Source organism: Azolla caroliniana, unplaced genomic scaffold, assembly GCF_043228905.1.
Source record: "Azolla caroliniana isolate FFs.n. ecotype wild unplaced genomic scaffold, voAzoCaro1.0.p SCAF_8, whole genome shotgun sequence".
Taxonomy (NCBI): domain Eukaryota; kingdom Viridiplantae; phylum Streptophyta; class Polypodiopsida; order Salviniales; family Salviniaceae; genus Azolla; species Azolla caroliniana.
In genome coordinates, this window is record NW_028230443.1 from 731,842 (window position 1) to 753,499 (window position 21,658).

Consider the following 21,658-nt stretch of genomic DNA (forward strand, 5'->3'; position numbering starts at 1 on the left):
AAGTGCATTATCACTTCATGCGTGAGTAGGTCTTGAGCGGTGAAGTCAAACTTTGGTATGTTCAGACGGATCGGCAGGTTGCCGACATCTTCACCAAATTGCTCAGGTCGGACAAGTTGCAACACTTCACCGAAATGCTTGGTGTTCAGCATCTCGACATGCCGCACTTGAGGGGGAGAACGGGCAAAGGCAAAGAAACTGCTGACGGCACTAGACAAGGAATCGGAAAGGGAAGAACCAACAAAGGGGGAGACAAGAGGAAAAAGGAAGTCGAGTCGAGGAAGGAAGTCGGCACATCTGAACAAGTCGGAATGAGCGGCAGCGGTGGTAGAGTCAAGAAGGATAGAGTCGACCGGAAGGAGAAGGCCAAGACTCGGACATGGTCTGATGTGGTGAAGGGCCTGGAACTGGAAGACGAGTTGGAGAACACAGAGTTGGGCAAGAGCGGGAAGGAATCGGAGACCGCCGATTCGCTTCAACAATTAGATTTAGAGGAGCCGGATCAACTAAAGGCCAAGCGAACACAGACGCAGCGGAAGTCGACACCAACACGAAGGAACCGATGGATCGACAAGCATCGGAGTCGCATCAGCGAGGGAGCTGAAATGGGCCTGTTGAGCAGATAGGCCGACCGAGGAGGTCGAGGTGCGCAGAACTAGAAGGGTCGCGACAAACAGGACCAGACCGGACGAGGAGCGCGAGCAAGGCTGAGCGACGCCAAAAGGAGCTAGGTAGAAGAACCAGCTGCCACGGACACTAACACCACGATCTGACCTCAAGTTGAGCTTGAGAGGGAGTGTTGAGCGAGCAAGCTCAACCAGATCCGAATCGGCATCTGGAAGGATGAGCCGGATCGGTATCCGGAAACAACCGGTCGGATCGGGGAGCCGGATTCGAGCGGGAACCAGAAGCCTAGTAGTAGCCTAGACTACTAAGTAATCATTGTCTCGTAGTTAGTGTTAGTCGCACATAGGAATATTGAAGTACTTGCCATTACTTCTGTCAGTCCTTTGTGGACTTGTATAAATAGTGTTGTTATAGCACATTGTATAAAAAGAGTTTTAGAGTGATTTTTGAATCTACGTTTACGTTCTACTCTCTCTCTCTATCTCTCCCGTGTATACTCTCTGTGTATTAAAGTTCTCCATTAAACCTTCATCTTATTCTCTGTTGCTATTCGGTTGAGCCGGTTCTGTCTAACGCTTCCGCACGTTAACATTCACAGGCCGGGAAGAGTGGAGGAGTTGAACCCTCAAACCGGTATGAAACTCGGAGCGCGCCAAGGAAGAATGATGGAGGCCTGGTCAGGCTACATGAAAGAACGAAGTTGAAGGGCTTCCGATTGAGCTCGGAGATAGAGAGGGCGACAGACCTATGAAAGGGCTTGGAAGAACGGATCCTTGATAGCAAGGTAGAGCTCTCGTTGAGAGAAGTGTTGGGAATTTCAAGGAAAGAATTCCACGACTCCATCGTGGATCTAATGAAACCACGAGAGGAATCGAGTCTCTATAACCACTTCCAATGTAAACTGGACGGAGTGTCTTTTTAGTGGATGCATCTAAATATTGGAAGTGGTTATAGAGTATGTAGATTCCTAGGAAGATCATACTTTTTCGTTGGTTATTAATCCATTATGCACTACCAGTTTGGGCCTAGTTACGACAACTAAATAGTAAGTCATGTGGATTTGGTTGTGGATATACGATGGAATCAATTAAGCATGTATTGTGGTCTTGTCGTAAAATTATGCAAGTATGGAAGAGAGTATTAAGGCTGTTGATATTGATACATGCTAATTGTGTGATCGCTTGGGGTGCGGTTAGGTGGGGCATTCTAGAGAGACAACTATTGTTATATGAAAAGGAGGATATAGTGCAAGCCTTTCACATAGTTCCTCCTCATATACATATGGTTCAACCTTTTCTAATTGATAGTTTGCAAATTAGGGATGATATTATTTGGAAGACAATTTCATCTATTCTGATGTGGGTAATTTGGAAGGCGCGATTGTGATGTACATCAGTTTTTGACAACGTCACTCATGATTTTTTACGGTATAATTGTTGAATTCTAGTTGTTACTTATTCATACATTACGTGGTCAGTACGAATGTTTTACAAGCAATGCTAATGTCATTTTCAGGAAGCAAATGCATTTTAAAAGGTTATGGAATTCAATGCTCATTTTTAGGGAAGATGGAGATCACATAATATGGATGTATAATGTTCTTGTCATTTTGGGAAACAATGTCTATTAACTTTATTTATGGATTTTGTTGCTACAGATATTGGTGGTATAGGTTACATTGCATGCTCACTTGCAGTCTGGGAGGAGTAGACCATAAAAATCTTGGAGATATGGTGTACAAATACATGTAGTTCTTGTATATACACATCAAATCGGCTATGATGTGAGCACAATGGAGTCGGTTGGTATATACTCCTTTATTCAACACAACTTTTGTATTTCATATGATTTTATAATACCAAGGCGTATCTCTTTAGGGAAAAAAAAGAAAAAGAAATAGGGAGATACTACCTAATGGATTTTTTTTTCGAGCAAATACGACCTGGTAGTCCTTGAAATATTTTGTGATCACCAATAGAACCTCATGGATCAAATGGCACAATGGGCGAAGCTCATTAAGGATTTTGATTTTCCATTACATAGCTTCAAATCATTTGTCAATACAATTGTTCATGCATTAAGTCATACTCATGAGGTTATTAGTCATATACAATTGTTGGTGCTTGATTCTTCGAAAATAGGTTTAAATAAACTATTATTTATGCCTCTAATTGTTGAGAATCAATCACAACCTAGTCTCGTGTGTGAACACACCTTTTGAGAATGTATGAGCATTCAAAAGTCAAAGGTCACCACTAACTCTTCAACATTAACTATGTGTAATTGAATTATATTCTATGACATATAACTAATGAGGCTCCACATTCCCCATGACACACGAGCTTCTATACTTACTAGAGAGAGAGAGGGCGACTTTATATAAAGCACCCTCCTTCCTTTGTATCCGTTGGTTGTTTTCTATTGTATTTCTTACTCATTGTTAACATACATTTGAGCGCTTTATTTCCTATCTATCTTGTGTCTCTTCTCTCCTCTTTCACACACACATCTCTAATCTATTCCGCATAACATAATTACTGTAGCTAATTATTTACACTAATCACACACTTCCTTCAATCAATGCCCTAAAACCTATGATATTTTGTCGTGTCATTACAATCGCTATGTTGTATCAATGGGTTTGGAGCTTAGGACAAATGCTTGACTGACAGTTTTTGAGATTGGAAACCTGCAACGTGTTGTCAAAATCTATTCCCCAGTTTGTTTGTTAGTGTCTCGACTTTTGATCATAGGATGCATTATAAAACAATGTCAGTTTGCGAGATAGGAAATCTGGGGCATATTGTCATCGGAGGAGAGCGTCAAATCTGTTCCCTATAGTCCAGTCCGTTTGTTAGCGTGTTGACTTTTGGTCATAGGATGCTGCGTATATGTGTACAACGAGAGTGGAGAAGAATGAAGTAAGTGAAGTCCGTTTGTGAGAGTTATGTAACATTTGATGTATTTTATTATCTATGTATATGTACATATAAATCCAAATACGGAAAACAAAATGAATGGAAAGCGAGAAGAGAAAGAAGAAAATGGAGAACTCTCACGGACGGCCTCAATAATAAGAAATGGCAGAGACAGACAGACAGACAGACAGAGAGAGAGAGACAGAGGACCCAATCAGAAAAATGGAGAACTGAAAATAAATAAAAGGAAAGACAAACGAAATCAAAAAGATGGGAGAAGAAATGGAAGGAAAAAGGCGCGTGGGTGCAGATCTCTGAGAGACAGAGAGAGAGAGAGAGAGAAAGAAAGAAAGAGAGAGAGAGAGAGTCAGAGAGCGCGAGAGCGCAGAGATCCCATGGCTTCTTCTTCTCCCTACGACGATCTCCCACCGCGGCTCGCGGACATCGATGGACAGCTTCAGGATCATTTCAGAGCTCTACAGTAAGTCCTTTCTCTCTCAATGTATTTCACTTTGCCTTACATGGGCTGATCACACTTGCAGAGTTTTGTATGGACCTTCAGAAAAGTAAAAAAAAGAAGAAGCAAAGACCTTAGTGAACGTGTTCCTCTCTGACAGGAAGATCTGATCTGTTACTAATGGGTGCGCAAGAAATGCTGTTTAAATTGTAGATAAATCTCAGTAAATATAGGATTGTGATAATAAATTTTGTATGAAAATAAGATAGTACCCACTGGAATTGATTAGGAAGTTCTAGATTTTTTAGAAGCAAAGATAGTGAAATGTAGAGACCTACGCTCGGATTTCTAAGTCGAAATGTTGATAGAGAAAGAGGGGCAGTGGAATTAATATTAAAAGATCTAGATTTTCTAGACAGACAGAAAGAAAATATCTTTGAAAATATAGATTTTATGGCAATATTAATTCAGTCCAAATGTTGCTGGAGGATCACGGCAGAAACATCCACCAAAATCCACTTTTTAAATGTTTTTTTAGCCTACAGGTATACCTGTTTTCCTACCTCAAAGGATCTCTTACACTTTTTGTCGGCAAAACCCATACTCTTATTCATTGCCAATTGAATCTTTCGCTTAGTTATGTCCAGTACGTCTCTCACATCCCTTGAATGTCTTGAAGCACTTGGATTACGACTATATAATTCTATGGAAAATGGACATGCTAGCTAAATCCCAAAATTCAAATTGAACAAGGAAAACTTAGCTGTCGAATGCTCCCATGATCCATACGGAAACTCAAGCAACGAAAACTAACTTTAAAATCTATCTGACAAACAACAGGCACATATGCCCTCAATATATCTTCCAGCATTTGGGTATTCCTTTCTGTTTAACCATTGATTTCAGAATGGTCCCTGCTACTATACTTCAATTTAGTGCCCAGCTTTTCTAACAAAATTGTGTGAATTGTCCTGTGAAAGTAATAACTTGGTCTCAGATAGATTTAGGCAATACGTGAATGCAGAAGACATGCTGGATGAACAGATCATCCATGTATGTAACAATTTCTTTCCTTTTAGTGGAAACAAAATGTGCCATTTTAATCAACTTGTCAACCACAACTAACACATCATGTTAATGTTAAGTATGAGGCAAACCCACAGCAAATATACATGGATGCACTTTGCTATTTTATATCTGAGATGGCAAAGGTTACAACAATCCTAGATGACAGACTCTCTAAGATTTAGAGGTCTAACAAGGAATGCATTGAGACACATAAGCACATCCTTACCCATACTCAGCCACCAATATTAGCACTTAATCAGCTCTAGAGTTTTCCTCATGTTCGGATGTCTATCACAAGGACTATCATGGCAATCCCTCATAACTTGGTTCCTAATACTTGGAATCTGTGGCACACATATCTTTTCTTTTCTTGTGAGCAACCATGGCTCTATGAAGGACCTCAAGGACAGTAGTCTAATGGATGAACTGCTCTCACTAGCATCTTCCATGCGGCTAGCCTCAAACCACTTATTCTAAACAAATATCTTCGCTTTTAAGTTTCCCATATTGGATATGATAGCTCACTTTTGGAAATAATGAAACTCATTTGGTACATAGCTCTAGCCAAAGCATTGGCCACTAAGCTATCTTTCCCTCTACAATATTGAATTTCTATATGGAAATCCTGCTGGAGTTGTGCCATATCTACCCTAGCTTGAGTTTAGGTTAAGTATAGAACTTTAGAAGTACTTCAGAGTGGCGTTTTGGTCAAGACTTTGAACTCGGCTGCATACAGGTATTGACGCCATGTTTTGAGTGAATGTATGATCATACACAACTCTAGCTCATGCGTGGGTCACTTCCAGTAGGATGTAGAGAGCTTTTTACTTTCAACTGCCACTGGTCTGCCTTGTTGAATAAGATGGCCCCTATAGCTACATGAGTAGCATTAGTCTCTAGGATATAGAGTAACTGCAATTCGACCACTTTTAACATGGGTGCCGGAGCTACAAATTTCTTTAGCTGATCAAATGCTTGCTGCCTAATAAGAGTTCCAATCATAGGCTACATCGAACTGCAACAAATCAGGGAAAGGTGTGACTAAGGAACATATCTCTCAATGACTTTCTAATAAAAACCAGAAAGCCCTGAAAGAAATCTCAAATCCGATAAATTACTTATTATTCAGGATGACAGAGACTTTAAAAGATTCATCTTCATGCTGTTAGCAGATATCATATGGCCGAAGTAGTCAATGACCTCTTGGCACAAGAGGTTTTCTTTTCATTAACATATAATGCATGGTTCTTTAAAATTCCAAACACTATGTAAGTGATTAATTTGTTCGTTTAGAGTTTTATTGAAACCATTATATCATCCAGAAAGTCTAATAAATTTCCCCAATATCGAACACAATACTTCATTATTGATTCACTAACTCAATCTTGGGCACTCATGCAAGAGCTATGAATACTCAGTCATCCGATCCATACAAATAGATTTCTAGTGCTTATGACCACTTGTTTATACGAACTTGGTTACGAGATAAATAAGAATGAACTGTTTCAGTATACCAAAATGGGATTTAAGATGAGCAATAAGTTCACAGTGCCTCCTATGCTTCACCTACACGAGTCAAATGGTAACTGACAGAATATCATTGCATCCACTATATACCACAACATGTCTCACGACTGCACAAGCATTTTAGTATCACTTCTCTAAGCACATTTATGTTAATGAATTCAGGAAATATGAAACATTCTTACTCCTACCATAGTAGCAAAGTACATCCACAATTAATGGTTGATTAAACCATAGCATCCTTGGGATATACATGTATTCCACATGAGAAACTACACAAGGCTCGTTAGGATCAGATTCAGACCATCAGACTTTGCTCTTCGACAAGGAGCAGATCCCAACATGAGTAACAAGAGAGATTCTTTCTGAAACATTTATCTAGAGCTTCAAGCTATGAAGATCAATCTATTCATGGAGCTGGCTCACAAAGCTCAAACGCATTGTCAGTGAGCAAGGTGGTCCAGATGATGGAATCACATAAGATCTAACATCAATGCAAACTGCATGGGCATGATTCAGTATGAGATAAGAATGATAACATTTTCAGTCGGAGTTGCACAGTAGATCCATATAAATGCATTCATGTGTTCTATACCTCACGGATGCAAATAAACTCACTACATTTCATTAAGTCTCAGACATCTGGTAAAAAATTGACAATCTATCATCTATCCTCTAATGGATTATTGGTCAATAATCTAGTAGACATGTCATGTATTCCATTCATGACCGTGGGGATCAGCGCAACCTACAGAAACACATGCATATCATAGTCAACATGGTTTCAACTAAGTCACAAGCATCTCTAACTAGCTTAGCTTTTGCTTAATGACTAATTCAATAGGTTTGGAAATGCCATGCAAACTTACATTGCTCAGACACTATCCTACACGTGTCTCAATCCAAATATCTATCTACCAAGACATTACAAGACAATTATCACATTGACAATAGGCACATTCTGTACATTCAAAGGCTGTGTTTTCGTCATAGATTGAACACCATGAGTGGCAAGGCAAATGTCCAGACAACCACAAGACGAATATCTGAACTAGATAAGGAGAACTACATAAGACCTCATGTTGACTTACCAGCGAGATATTTTTATTTGATCTAAGCGATGGAGGCTCCATATATCCCTTCCCAACCTTCATGGTCTAAAGTTTAGTCAGGATACAACATATGATCTTTAGTCAGCCCATGGACTTTATGGTCAGGGATACAACAATTTCGTCATAGTATTCTAACTTTGCTATTCACCATGACTAAACTCTAAGCTTATTCCTTCAGAGAGCGATAGACAAAGTACAAGAGATGATGTCCAATGTCATCTTTTTGAAGACCTCGTCAGAACTATACATAGGTTCTATTTTTCAGTCTCAGTTATCCATTCGATGAATCTTAACAATTCTACTAAGACACATGCTATGGCTAACAACTCACTATCTTGGAGGATTCTATTACCACATTTCAAAGCCATCTTTGATCAATTTTATAATCTAATCATTAATGGTAGTGACATACAGTCCATACACTAAAGAGTTTAGTGATAGATATTCAGTCACACTGATTAACAGCCATAAGACTCAGATATTTGACAGAAATGTTGATGCTACCAACCACAATCATATCATAGCATAGCAGATCACTACAAACAAATACCTATGAATCCTCAGACCAACACTCATAGTATGTACATAGTTCAAGAATTTTATTAATGTTACTATTCATATTTCAAATAATACTTATACACAGATAACCTACATTCAAAGTTTGTTATGTAGATACATATGAGAAATCTCGATACAATAGTAATGATTCTTGTAATATGGGAAGTTAATCTTCGAAATTCGTGAGTGCTGAATGTCTTTGTTGTCATTAGGGGTGATATTCACCTCTGTTTGACATCAATGGACGATCATTATGAAGGTATGACATCTCACACATTTCCCTGTGAACTCTATCTAGTATTTTAGTTTAAGAAGAACAAAAATTTAATGAGAACAAGCCATGGACACTTTTTCCTCATCAAACCCTCAACATATGAAAAGAATTCCTTCTGTCCTACAATTGTTTTTTCAACATGCAAAAGATCCTATCTGTAGCCCGTTAACACAAACTTATGTGGCAAATATTGATGTGGTGGTCACGATTGTGACAGATGCCATGGTGTTAGATTTGCATGATGGCTGCAATATACATGGTGGCGGATCACTATGGTGGTTGCAACAAATGCTGGGGTAGATTGCTACAGTGGCTGCTTGCTAACCTAGTGGTCTGATACCAATTGTCTTGACCCTCTAGTTGGGAGAAGGCTAACACATGGTACTTTGCCAAATTTTGCTTGAGGTTCAAAAGGATAAGGAATCAACTCTTATATTAGTACCCCAGGATGCAATGACAATTACACATTAGTGATTTCTTTCATAGCTCCAGGACTTTACTAAACTTGGCAAGGAATCACTATAGAGTGAGTAGAGTAATGCTGGTGATAATGTGGACCGCGAGTATTATGTGATAGGATAAATGGGACATTCCATCACCAGACCACTGCTTGCGATGTTCAATCTGCATGAGGACACCTAGATGCACTTGTTGAACTTTGTCATAGCCTCACTCCACTGTATGAACCAACCTTGAATATGATGTCCAATCACCACTACTCAACTATACATAATAGTGATGCATTTCATGATTGCAAACCATCTCATTTCACGACAGGCACAAAGATCATGATCATGGAGCTTTATGAAACGTAGATCATTTATTTATTTTTCAGTAAAGATAATATGAATTCACCCATGTTTGTAATCATAAGTTGTCTCATAGACTGATTTCGGCCTCTAATAGATGTTAATATATCTTTCTTTCTTTCTTCCTTTCTTTCTCAGAGACTAGGGAAATGCAAATGGTGGAATAAAAGAATAAGAACAAAATAGGCATAAAGAGTTGTGTTTTTTATGGCTTCTCCTCCCAACTCTAGGATATGCTTTTATATAAAAGCCCCCCTCAATGGTCTCATGGCAATTATAGTCTCGACATAGAGAGACATGTCTTATGACTGATGATGCAAGGGGGAGGTAGGTCTGAATCTGCATCTGGGGATTGTAAATGCTTCTCTCAAAAACAAGATGGCACCTTTGAAAATGTAGAGGCTATTTGCATGTGTAATGAGTCAAACTGTTGTTATGAAAATTCTACGTGTAAATGGTTTTCTATAAGCCAAATATTACCTATGGATTGCAAAACCTATTGCAAACATTATTGTGCCAAACTGTTGCTTGAGAGGTACAAGAATTAATGAGAAAGATCCAGTGAGATCCATTGTTTCTAAGAAGAAAGATAGCATATGGGAAATGCAGACACCATGGCAATAATTACTGAACCATAATATCAATGGAATTACAAGAAGTTGAATTGGTCAAAAATATCTGCTGAGAATCTGTTTAAACAATTTGAATATACTGATATGCTGAATCATTTGATTGACTGTTTAGGTGAGATCATAATTGTCCAGGAATCATCCTTCATATCAGTTGGATAATGTTGAAATACAATACACAATGAAACAAATTATCCTGGAAAATATAACAGCTTTTGCTTGATTGCAAATTTTTTCTTCTTTTTACTAAAAATAACTTCATAAATTTGAAATTTGCAGGAATGGATTTCAAAAGCTTGACAAAGTCAAGGATCCCAACAGGCAAAGCAAGGAACTTGAAGAACTCACTGCAAAGATGCGAGAATGCAAGAGGTTCAGTAGCCTTCCTGAAAATCCGTCTTGTAAATAATAGCCAATATTTTGAACTGCTTATAATAATGCCTGTTAGATCAGGTAAGATGTGAATGAGATAGTCCATGTGCTTAGGATTGTAATGGAGGAATTCCAAAGGGCAAAATGAATTGACTATTGCTTTTACTTTCCTTCTCTCACATTGACATGCATTTAATTGGTAACACTAAACTATTCTGGTGTTTTGATGGTATATATAATAGTTGTACTTCTGTGAGGACTGAGAACACCATATTAAGAGGGTACATTTTATTAAGATATACTAACTTTGTCTTGGTTTCTTTGCCGCATTAAACTTTGAAGGGATACGGGGATAGTACATTGCTATAAGCTGGCCTTAGGCTGGTTCTTCCTGCTAGTTAACACTAGATCTTTGTGCAGAGCCTTGATAGTGTCAACTTGCATGTAGTTGGGACCTGGACCATTTGGATGCCACAGAGAACAAGCCAAACCTTCAATAAGATGTAATTCTATAGACAGATTTCTGATAAGGTGGAATGGTTCTACTCTACACAGAAGTATTTATTTAAGCTAATGGTTAGAATTTAGGAAAGGAGCTCATTACCTAAAGGTACATCCTTTATGTATAGCCTTAGGATGTTTCTTAGGGATTGACACTTTGGTAATTCCATAGATGGAGTTTGGATTGATTAAATTAGGCATACATTTTTTTGCTTAATTTAAGCTCCTAGTTCCATCTTGGTAATGTGAGAAAAGATGTTAATAGCAGCAGCAGAACAGTTGTTAGAACAAAATAGACACAGCCAAGCTCTCAAACTATCAAGGCTCCTAGTTAATAATATGCTTTGTCTAGAGATTCTCTCAAACATGTCATACTTTGCGTTTCCATATATATTCCTTTCTACATACAATTCTATCATGTATGATTGGCAAGCCATGAAAACTGAAAGGTTGGGCACCCCTGTTGCTAGGCTTATTAAAGATTTTGATCGTGAGATCAAAGAAGAAGAATCAAACTACTCTCCAGCTACCAATAAGCAGCTCAATGAAAGAAAACAATCTTTGGTAAGGGATAGTTCCGTTACCTATATGAACTTCTGAACTATTTGATTCCACCAGTCATAGCTGCTGGCTTATATTGGCAGATCAAAGAACTGAACTCCTATGTGGCAAAGCGAAAGACGTAAGTGTTTATTTTGCTTAACACTGTCAAATCAAAACCAATCCTTATCTTGAAAAATATCTGGGCAACAATATCTATTAATCTACTAGGTACACGGCGGTAATTGGGAACAAAAAAGCAGAGCTTCTTGATGGAGGAGGTGGAGGAGAAACCTTGGATGACAATGTGAGAATGGCTTCAAGTAAGTTCCCTAGTGCCTGAATCATTGCAACTATATACAAAAACATGAAGCTATGGCACCGTGAATTTGAATGTTTCTCCAATCATACTGCTTATGTCTAATTAAGTGCATGATCCAAATACAATGTCTTATGTCTTCTACATAGTCTTCATACAAAGTAGAGGGTGTTAGTCTAGACAACTATACATGATCACAATGTTAAAAAACTACATTATTGTATATGCAATTTGTATGATGATCATTACGATTGATACATGAAATATACTTTTAAGGTGTTTATGTGAGATGCAGAGTATCTTATTTATGACATAATATGTTGCTTGATTGACTATCTGAAGCAATGACAAATCAAGAGCTGATTGATACTGGGAAAAAAACCATGGATGAGACTGATCAAGTAATTGAAAGATCAAAGAAGGTATTATCTAATTCTGTGGATATTGTGAAGTTGAATTTCTGTGCTGGATTTGGATCATGAATTATGGTGTAATTTCATTATAGGTTGTTCAAGATACATTAAATGTAGGTGCTGAAACAGCTCAGTCACTGAAGGGGCAGGTAGTAAACTGTAACAGTGACAATATTTGTTTTCTGACATTTTATTAGTCTTTGTGTAAATATATGAATGTAATGGTCCTTGAGTATATCTCAATAGAAATATGCTGATATGAGAACTTACAACTCTTGCTTACTTCATTGAGATGCACCCAAGGACCATTAAATTCATAGATCTGTATTGTGGTAAAATCTTTCAACGGCCTAGATACTATGTAAGACCTATAATGTAACTTGCACTGGGCTTTAATACAGTGAGATTTCTCTGCAGTATAAGACGCTGTACTACTGTTTGCATCTCTCATAAACTATTAGCCTTATGTCAAAAAGAATATGGTCGCAGAGACATATTAACATTATCTTACAAGCCACATGAAACATCATGTCATTGTAAATAAAGGAAGGAAAACAATTGTGGTTGCAAATTACAATGCTGTAAAATAATATTATTATATTTATGGTGAAATTTGAGAAGCATGCCTCAGCTATATAATGAAGGACAAATTTTGGGCCTTTGAATTCAGATATCCATGGCTGGGCCCTTTTGATTTGTAGCTGAGTTCCAAACAATCGATAAGAACACAAATTTATCATAACTAATACCTAGTATAAGGAATTTGGATATGAAAGTGTCTGTAAAGTGAATGAATTTAACATCTAGAAAATAGTAAAGGGTGCAACAAAATAGTTAAAATTTATCCCTTTTAAAATATGGGCTTTCAGACGGAGCAAATGGGTCGTATTGTCAATGAACTTGACTCAATTCAGTTTTCAATCAAGAAAGCATCTCAGCTTGTGAGGGAGATTGGTAGGCAGGTAAACATATGAAGCCATTTTATGTATATCTCTTTCATGTCTTACAGATGTAAAGGTAATCCTCTGATGTAACCTACTGATAAAATGCAGATTGCTACCGACCGCTGCATCATGGCATTTCTGTTTTTGATTGTTTGTGGAGTCATTGCCATTATTGTTGTAAAGGTACTGTAAGTCATTTTCGATGCACTTGCATAACAGGAAAAGAAAGGTTAAAAGGAACTGGCATTTTTGTGGTATTAGTTTTAATTTGCTAGTTTTGTTTGTGTATAGATTGTTCATCCAAACAACAAGAACATTCAAGACATCCCAGGACTGGCTCCTCCTGCAAGTGGTAATAGCCGTAGGCTCTTGTTTGTGTTGGACTCAGACAGGCTTTTTTGAGTTTGATGGCTAGAGCTACAAAATGTGGTAAGAATCTCAAGTGATGACATAGCTGCTGCTCTCAAGAAAGATTGATGGTGTGAAATTTGTGATGCTCTTTATAACCTGCCTCACTACACAAGCCTTGAAAGTTATCTTTCCTGGAAATGTGAGGCGGAGAGTTCTCCTCATGTGAATCAAGTTTTTGCCAATGAACATTTTATGAGTAGGTTGAGCATGAGGAGAACTTTTGCAAGTTTTCAGTATAATATTGAATGTATTGTTAGGGTTTAAACAATGATGACTAAGTACGTCTATAGTCTCTGTTTTTGTTGGATTTGGCTGGAAGCTACATTCTTTCACAAATAGCCACCATAGTTGTTGGCATACATTCTTTTGGTGGACAGGTTTTTTAATGTTATGTAAAACTATGGTCTTTGTTGCCATCCCCTTGTAAGTAGATCAATTCAATCAGCATGTTGATAATACAATCTCCATTCATTAGATTTTGACTGCTGTTGTTTGCTTTTCTTACCAACCTGATATTTAATCCAGTATTATGGTCATTCAGCCCCCCTTATTTTGACAATAACTGTCTTATTTTGACGTTGTTTGTGTAAGCACATACTTCCATATGGAAGATTCTGCCATTTTTTATCCTAACTATATTGTTGGCAGATGTCATTAATTAATGCCAATATATCGTCCCGTTTGAATCAGTGATAGTCATTCTGCAGTGATGATGTTACTGCAACCCTTGGTTAACCCATGTCGTTCAAACAACACTTTCAAACCACTTGTTAGCTTAAGATGGAATTTCTGAAGACAAAGAAGACAGATGAATTGAGGGTCAGACATCAAGGTAGTGTTGAGGTAATTCAACTTTGACATTGCCTTGTTCGTTGGAGTGCCATTATCACTCTCAAAGAGTTTTTAAGTATGCTTAGTGAAAGCAATGAACTAAGTGGAAAATGTGGAGAAAACTTGCCTTTGTCAACATGTTCCACAGGCAGATCTAATGGATCATCTGCAGATGGAACAAGGAACTTGCAGATTTGCTAGTCATAGAAAATCAACTATGATTAACTTATTAACTGAAATGCTCCATGTTAGCTCAGGCATGTTCCTTTTTGAAGTACTCATCGTTGGCATGTCCTATCGATAAAGAAAGAAACCTATGTAGACTGAAGGAGGTTGGCCTGTTCAAAAGGTTCAAATTGTCTTGTGTGACTAATTGACAACAAAGAATCTTGTGCCGAGTCTCTTGGATCTTGTGTAAAGTCTCTTTATTTACCTCTACCAACTTAGAAGGTGTAACATGAAGGGTGTTCTTGGGATTTTTCAAGGGCTATACTATCCTTAGTCAAGGTATTTTATTTCACATTGTTGGTAAACATGACTCCTGAAATTACTCCAACTTAGTGTTGACTTAATCATATGAGATGAGCTGAAATGTTTAATTGGTTCATTGATCTTATATCCAATAATCTTCTTGGTCTTAGGAGAATCAAGGATAAAAAATCACATGATGTACATGGCCATATTTACCAATATCAAATAAATTAGTTCTATTTGTCATCTTGCATCAATTTACTTGAAGGTAGTGAAACTTTTTAACTAGCATCTATTCAAATACTTGTCCAAGCTTTATAGTCAAGTTACTTATCCTTACTAGAGATGTTTTTGTGGACTTAGTGAATCTATTTTGTTTTGCTATTTGTGCATGGTAGTATTGTGGCAAAAGTTTTATGATCGTCAAAACATCTTCCAATTTCTAGGCCCCATAGCTTCTACATTTTGGATTTTTTTCTAGACGTTTATGCATGCCCACTCATAAAGAGTTTTCCAATATATTTCTTACATGACATTCTTTGAGTAAGAGAATCATAAATATAGTTCTCATTCTCATTTATGTAAAATAAGAGATTAGGGCATGGGTGAGACGTCATCAACCATGCACATTACTATGCCCCCATCTAGTTCACAAATCCACAAATTATACTCTTCGAATACTCACACTTAAATCACATTTAAGAACTTAATTTGTACATTTTTGTTCATCATGTTTAGTCTTGAGCTTCACACCAACAATGTGGATTTTTATTCACAATGTTTAGTATTGAGCTTCTTGTAGAGGGTAGCATGACATTAGGCTTAGATAAATGAAAGTGTTGTCTGTTATGATTAAATAAACCTTAAGACATGACTGGTGGTGGGTTACTAAGATAGGAAAGAACCATTTGCCTCTACCAAGTATCACAAGTTTTATTCATGATATTCACGTCTTCGAGTTAATTAGTGTTGAGCGGACAAGGTCAACCTGATCCGGATCGGTTGAGTAAACTAGAGCCGGATCGGTGACCGGAGAAGAGGGCCGGATCGGAGAGCTGGACCCATGTGCGAACCTGTAGGCCGTTGGAGGTCTACACTCCTAGACTACTAGGTAGTTATCCTAGGAGTTAGTGTCAGTCACTTGTACGAGCAATGAAGTGCATGTTAGTACTTTTGTCAGTCCTTTATGGACTTGTATAAAAGGGCTCTCTAAGCACATTGTATAGAGAGACACAAAGTAATATTTTGTAATTTCAGTTTTATGCAATTTTGCTCTATTTGTCTCTGTCTCTCCCCCGTACTCAGTGTGTGTAATTTAAGTTTTCCATTAAACCTAAGATCTATCTTCTATTGCTATCCGGTTGAGCCGGTTTGTTTAAGCTTTCACATTACTTCTTTTACATGGTATCAGAGCATAAGGGTTGAGAATCCTCAATTGCGGACAAGCGAATCATCAAAGACAAACCCAAACCTAACATCCGGTAAGAATAGAAACAAGATATGGATAGCGGGATGGCAAACTCGCTTCCAACTAAGAAGCTTGACAGGAACAATTATGCATCTTGGTCGTACAAGATGCACCAATACCTTTTGGGGCACAGTTACTGGAGTTATGTCGGAGCAAATGAAGTAGTGCCAGAGTCGACACACAAGGACTTCCCGGCATAGGAACAAGTAGCGAGTAGGGTGTTGTACTGCCTTGCGTCCTATGTGCACGATCAAATGCTCGGCTACATCAGAGACGCGAAGTTGCCGAAAGAAGTCTGGGAAAATCTGAAAAAGATTTCCACCACCAGTACCACGGCCCGTAAGTTGCAGCTTCGGCAAGAGCTCAACAACATCCGTCAAAGGGACATGACGGTTACGGACTACACCACCAAGATCAAGGAGATCTGCAGCGCACTAGGGTCCATTAATGTGATGGTAGATGAAGACGAGATGGTGCATATCTGCCTCGGTGGTCTAGTGCAGAGGTACGACCCTATCCAGATGATGATTTGCACTCGGGAAAATCCACTGTCCTTCTTTGACCTACAATCGACGTTGATGGTCGAGGAAAACCACATGAGTGGATTGAGGACCACTCAACCAGACAACCAGATGCTATACACAGAGGCGGATTGGCCCCGTGGGCGTGGAGGACGAGGTGGGGCAACACACAATAGCGGCGGCCCACAAGTCTACTAGAATCGGAGGCACAAGGATAGCGCCGACAATAGTTCTAGACCCTCGACAAGCAAGGGGAGTCAAGGCGGTGCTGGAAGCCGGCAATCGAAGGCCGATATGGAATGCTAATATTGTGGCAAGAAAGGCCACAAGGAAAGCAATTGTTGGAAAAAGCGTGCCGATTCGGATAAATCTAGATCTGACAATGCCGGACAAGAAAATTGGCAAAGCTCGCACTACGCAGAAAGATCAGAAGGATTCAGAACCGGAAAGTCCGGAAACGGGCCAACCTTTGTGATGAAGCACAAGGCAAACTCAATGAAGAAGACAACTTCCAAATCGGAGGAAGTGTGGTATGTTGTCTCCAAAGCGTCTAACGACATGAAGAGCCACAAAGAGGGGGTCTCATATTTGAAAAAAATTGGAGAAATCGGGAGTCGTCGAAACCGGAGACGACACTCCTCACCCGATCGAACATGTCAGAGAAGATCCCCTTAGCCATGTCAAACAGAAAGGGAAGCTTATGAACGTGCTTCACATCCCGACAATCACAAAGAACCTGGTGTCGGTCGGACATATCGTCGACCAGGGGATGCAAGTGAGGTTTACGCACCTCGGGTGCTTCATTGAGGAAGAGAGCCAAATCATTGCGCAAGGGCGCCAAGTTAGGCATATGTTTATCCTCAACACCAACGATGTAGGCACCACTTTGTTCGCAAAAGGACAGAATGTCGAGAAGGATATCGACTTGTTGCACAAGTGGATCGCCCACGTCAATTATCAAAGGCTTCAGAACCTACAGTCAAAATAGGTTGTGTTCGGATTGCTGAAATTTAGTGGCTGGAAGGCCCGAATTTGTGAAGCCTGGCAACTCGGGAAGCAACACCAGCTTCCATTCCCCTCCGAAAGAAACCAGAGCCGTAACAAGCTCGACTTAATACATTCAGACGTATGGGGACTAACACAGAGCGTTAGTCTTGGGGGAGGTCGATATTTCGTTTCCTTCATCGATGACTATAGCCGACACACATGGATCTATCTGATCGAAAAGAAAATTGAAGTTTTAGACTGTTTCTGGAACCTACAAAGCCTTGTCGAACGGAAAACAAAGAGGAAGATGAAGTACCTGCAGTCGGATTGCGGAAAAGAATAGTTTTTCGCCGGGTCAATTCAGTTGTTATTTGCAACAGAAAGGAATTCGAAGGGAATTCAACTACCGATACACACCAGAATAGAACAACGTAGCCGAGAGGAAGTCGATCATCGAGGTGGCAATGGCAATGTTAGAAGAAAAGAGCATGCCCAAGTTCTACTGGGCCAAAGCGGTTCGGACGATCGTCTACATCCATAATCGAATTGGGGAGAAGGTGTCAGCACAAGAGTTGTATTTCGGGCGGAGCCGAATTTAAGACACCTTAGGGTATTCGGTAGCATAGCCTATGTGCATGTACCGAATGAGATGCGGAAGACACTACATCCGAAGTCGGAGAAGTGCATATTAGGCAGTTAGTGACATGAGCAAAAAGGGTATAAGTGTTATAACCCCCGGACGAAGAAAATCCGAGTAAGCGGAGATCTCGAATTTGACAAGTCGGCGGACTGGTACTCTCTACCCACTCCAACCCCCAACTTTGACCCGATTCCGGAATATGAGGCCAATGAGCCCGAAATGATCTGGGGGGAAGAAGAAGAAGAGTTCGGTACTCGAGACGAGATTCCGATCTCATTCCGGCTGAGTGGGCCGAAAGAAGAGCTAAGTCAGAAAGACCACCAAGATGATTAGCCGGCGAGTAGTGTAGACTTGGTAGCGCTCTCCCCGCACAAGAAACCGAGGAGATGGTTCACGCTGTCGTGAAGATCCGTCACTACGCGCGGATCGTGAGGCGGAACCGCCGGGGTTCTGGACCAGAAGGATTTAGAGTCGATACAATCTTTGGCGAGAAAGTACTTAAGATAGATTGGGAAAGAGAGAAGATGAGATTACACGATTGATTTGATAACAAATTTCTTCTTCTTAATTTTCATAAAAAAAACCCCTCCTTTTTCTCCTCCCCCTCCCTCTTTTATAGATGCTCTCATGCATATGATGCATGTGAGGGTACAAGACATGCATAAATTGCATGTTTGCCATTTGGCGCTTAAGTATTACATGTGGTGCATGCTAACCATGTCACTCATTTTAGCTCTCATGTATGAGAATTTACATGTAAAAGTATAATGATAGAAATATAATTTCAACTAAATATCATGGCTTAGTGGTAAGCCATTTGACTCTTAACTTGGAGGTGCAAGGTTCGAATCCATACTTGCCCTCCTTGTATATGTATATATATTTATATATTTATTTTATCTAGTCGCCGGATCGCCGGATACCGTCGCCAGATACCGGTGCCGCCGCCGGATGCCGTCGCCGGTCCGGTTTTGGTTGGCCAAAACCTTTTTCGAGTAGCTAGCCACCTCCACTCTAAGTTCAAGTTACTTTGAACTCTCTATGCTCCACACATAGACACAAAGATAATATCTTTTGCTCCACCTTATATATGATGAGAGCCGTATTTGTCGTGCCTATGTGGGATATCTCACAATTTTCTCTTTTCTTTTCACAAACTTTATACCCTCATATCTTGACATTTAGTTGTCCATTTCTCGTGTAATAAAGTGCATTCGAAACCTCCATCATTTTGTACTTAGATATTAAAAATATTATCTTCACAATTATTGTATTACATGATTCATACTCGATTTCGTACGTTTTATGGGATTTTCACACTATTGCCGAAAATCTTCACGACATCCACCCCCACCAAACCGCACGTCCTCCGGTACGTGCCAAGAAGAGAAGAAGTGAGATTTTGGCTACGATGATCAATTAGTTTCCTCCATGTCTTCATTTTCATCCGGCCTATTATGTTCATCGTCGAGGTAATCGAGGTCAGGATCCTTGTCTTGTCTTTTCTTGAAAAGCTTTACTCTTTTTCCCGCAATGGGTACGGCCAACCTTGATCCGTCTAGTTCCGCAAGGTGGTATGTGGCATTATCGTTGGCACTTGTCACCACATACGGCCCGGACCATCTTCTTGCGAACTTCCTTGTTGTACTATGTTGATTGTCAAGGGTGTTGTCGTAAACCAAAACCCAATCCCCTTCTTCAATCTTCTTGGGACGAAGTCGATGCGTGTTGTCGAACCGAACTTTGTTCTTTACTCGGGCTGCCTTCATCATCTTTCGCGCTTTTTCTAAATCTTCAGGTCTTCTTTCAAGTTGCCTTATCCGCGCCGCTAATAACTCTTCTCGACTCATCTCGTTCTCCCACGGTATCGCTACCCATGAGGCGATCGTCCTTTCGATGGGCATAATCGGCTTTTGTCCATACATAAGCTCCGTCAGCATATACCCTGTCACCGAGCTATGTGTCGTTCTATCGGCCCACAAGGCATAGGGTAATAGTCGTGGCCAATTCCCGACTCGACCATTGCATGCCCGTACGATGGCTTTAATGATAGGTCCATGCCCTCGCTCGATCTTCCCATTTGCTTCCGGATTGTAGGCAGTCGTGAGGGAGAGCTTCACGCCTAGTCTTTCGAAGAGCTCCGTCGCTTCGTGCGCGTCCAACTCCCCTCGGTTGGCCACTATCTTCCCTACACATCCATATCGGCAAACAACATCTTCAAGTAAAAATTTACAAACGGCTGAAGTCGTCTTATTTGTCAAGGCTCGTCCTTCCACTTGATTTGTCAAGTCTTCCCTTGCGAGCGCTAAGTACTTCATTTGTCCCACTCCCATTGGCATCGAGACCAGATCCACCATCCATTTGAAGTGAATGGTGAGTGGGTATGTCGGGTTTAACTCATCACGATGACGTATATTTGAATATATTTGGCAAGTTTCACATGTGGACACGAAATGGAGTACATCTTTATACATGCTTGGCCACCAATACTTCTCCTTCAATTTTTCGAACGTCGCCCATGTTCCTCTATGACCTGCCCAAGCACTCTCGTGGAATTCGGTCATCAGCGTCTCTTGCTCTTCTTTCTTTACCACCACTCGACGTGGTATTCCTGTCCTTCTTTTTGGATGTCGCTAAAGGAATCCTCCCCTCAAGAAGTATCGGTAAGCTTTCTTTCGGATTCGTAGGGCCTCCTCCTTTGTTAACGAAGCATCTGTCATCAATGTTCTTAGGAATCTACCGATGAGTAACCATTCTCCTTCGTACTCGTTCTCGTTGAAGGCGTGGAGGGTTTGCGTTGTCGTAGTGTAGGTTGCACACTATGTGGAAATTATATTTTTGTCCCTCCGGGATAGAGAATGGAGTGCTCGGTGAGAACCGGAAGAAAACGGCATACCGACAAGGAGGAAAACGGCATACCGGCAAGGAAGAAAACGGCATACCGGCAAGGAAGAGCCGGATAAAGAGACATAAATGTAAAAAAAGAAAAAGGAAATACTCACTACTGCACAGGGCGTGATTCGAACTCTGCACCTCCACGTTGACAAACCCCAACCTTACCATTACATTAACTTATCTAGCGACTAAAAAGTGCGTGAATATTTTATAGAAAAACGCAAGCGACTAAAAAGTGACTCATGCACATCTAGCGTGCATGAGCACTATATTTAGCAAATAAAAGCAAGGATTAGAAAAGCATCACATGCACATTTAGTGTGCATGAACATATTAGAAAAAGCATGTAGCTATGCTTAGTCTCTCCCA

At 39.8% G+C, this 21,658-nt stretch overlaps 1 protein-coding gene across 1 annotated transcript; it reads left to right on the forward strand.

Moving 5' to 3' along the window:
• Positions 1–3,766: 3,766 nt before the first annotated feature.
• LOC147860660 (putative plant SNARE 12) lies at positions 3,767–13,950 on the forward strand. The gene is made up of 10 exons (XM_087323386.1): positions 3,767–4,026; positions 10,256–10,348; positions 11,320–11,413; positions 11,494–11,531; positions 11,621–11,712; positions 12,051–12,130; positions 12,214–12,270; positions 12,991–13,083; positions 13,174–13,248; positions 13,357–13,950. The coding sequence occupies exons 1-10, from the start codon at positions 3,941–3,943 to the stop codon at positions 13,465–13,467; spliced, it is 819 nt and encodes a 272-aa protein (XP_087179512.1). The 5' UTR covers positions 3,767–3,940; the 3' UTR covers positions 13,468–13,950.
• Positions 13,951–21,658: the final 7,708 nt, after the last annotated feature.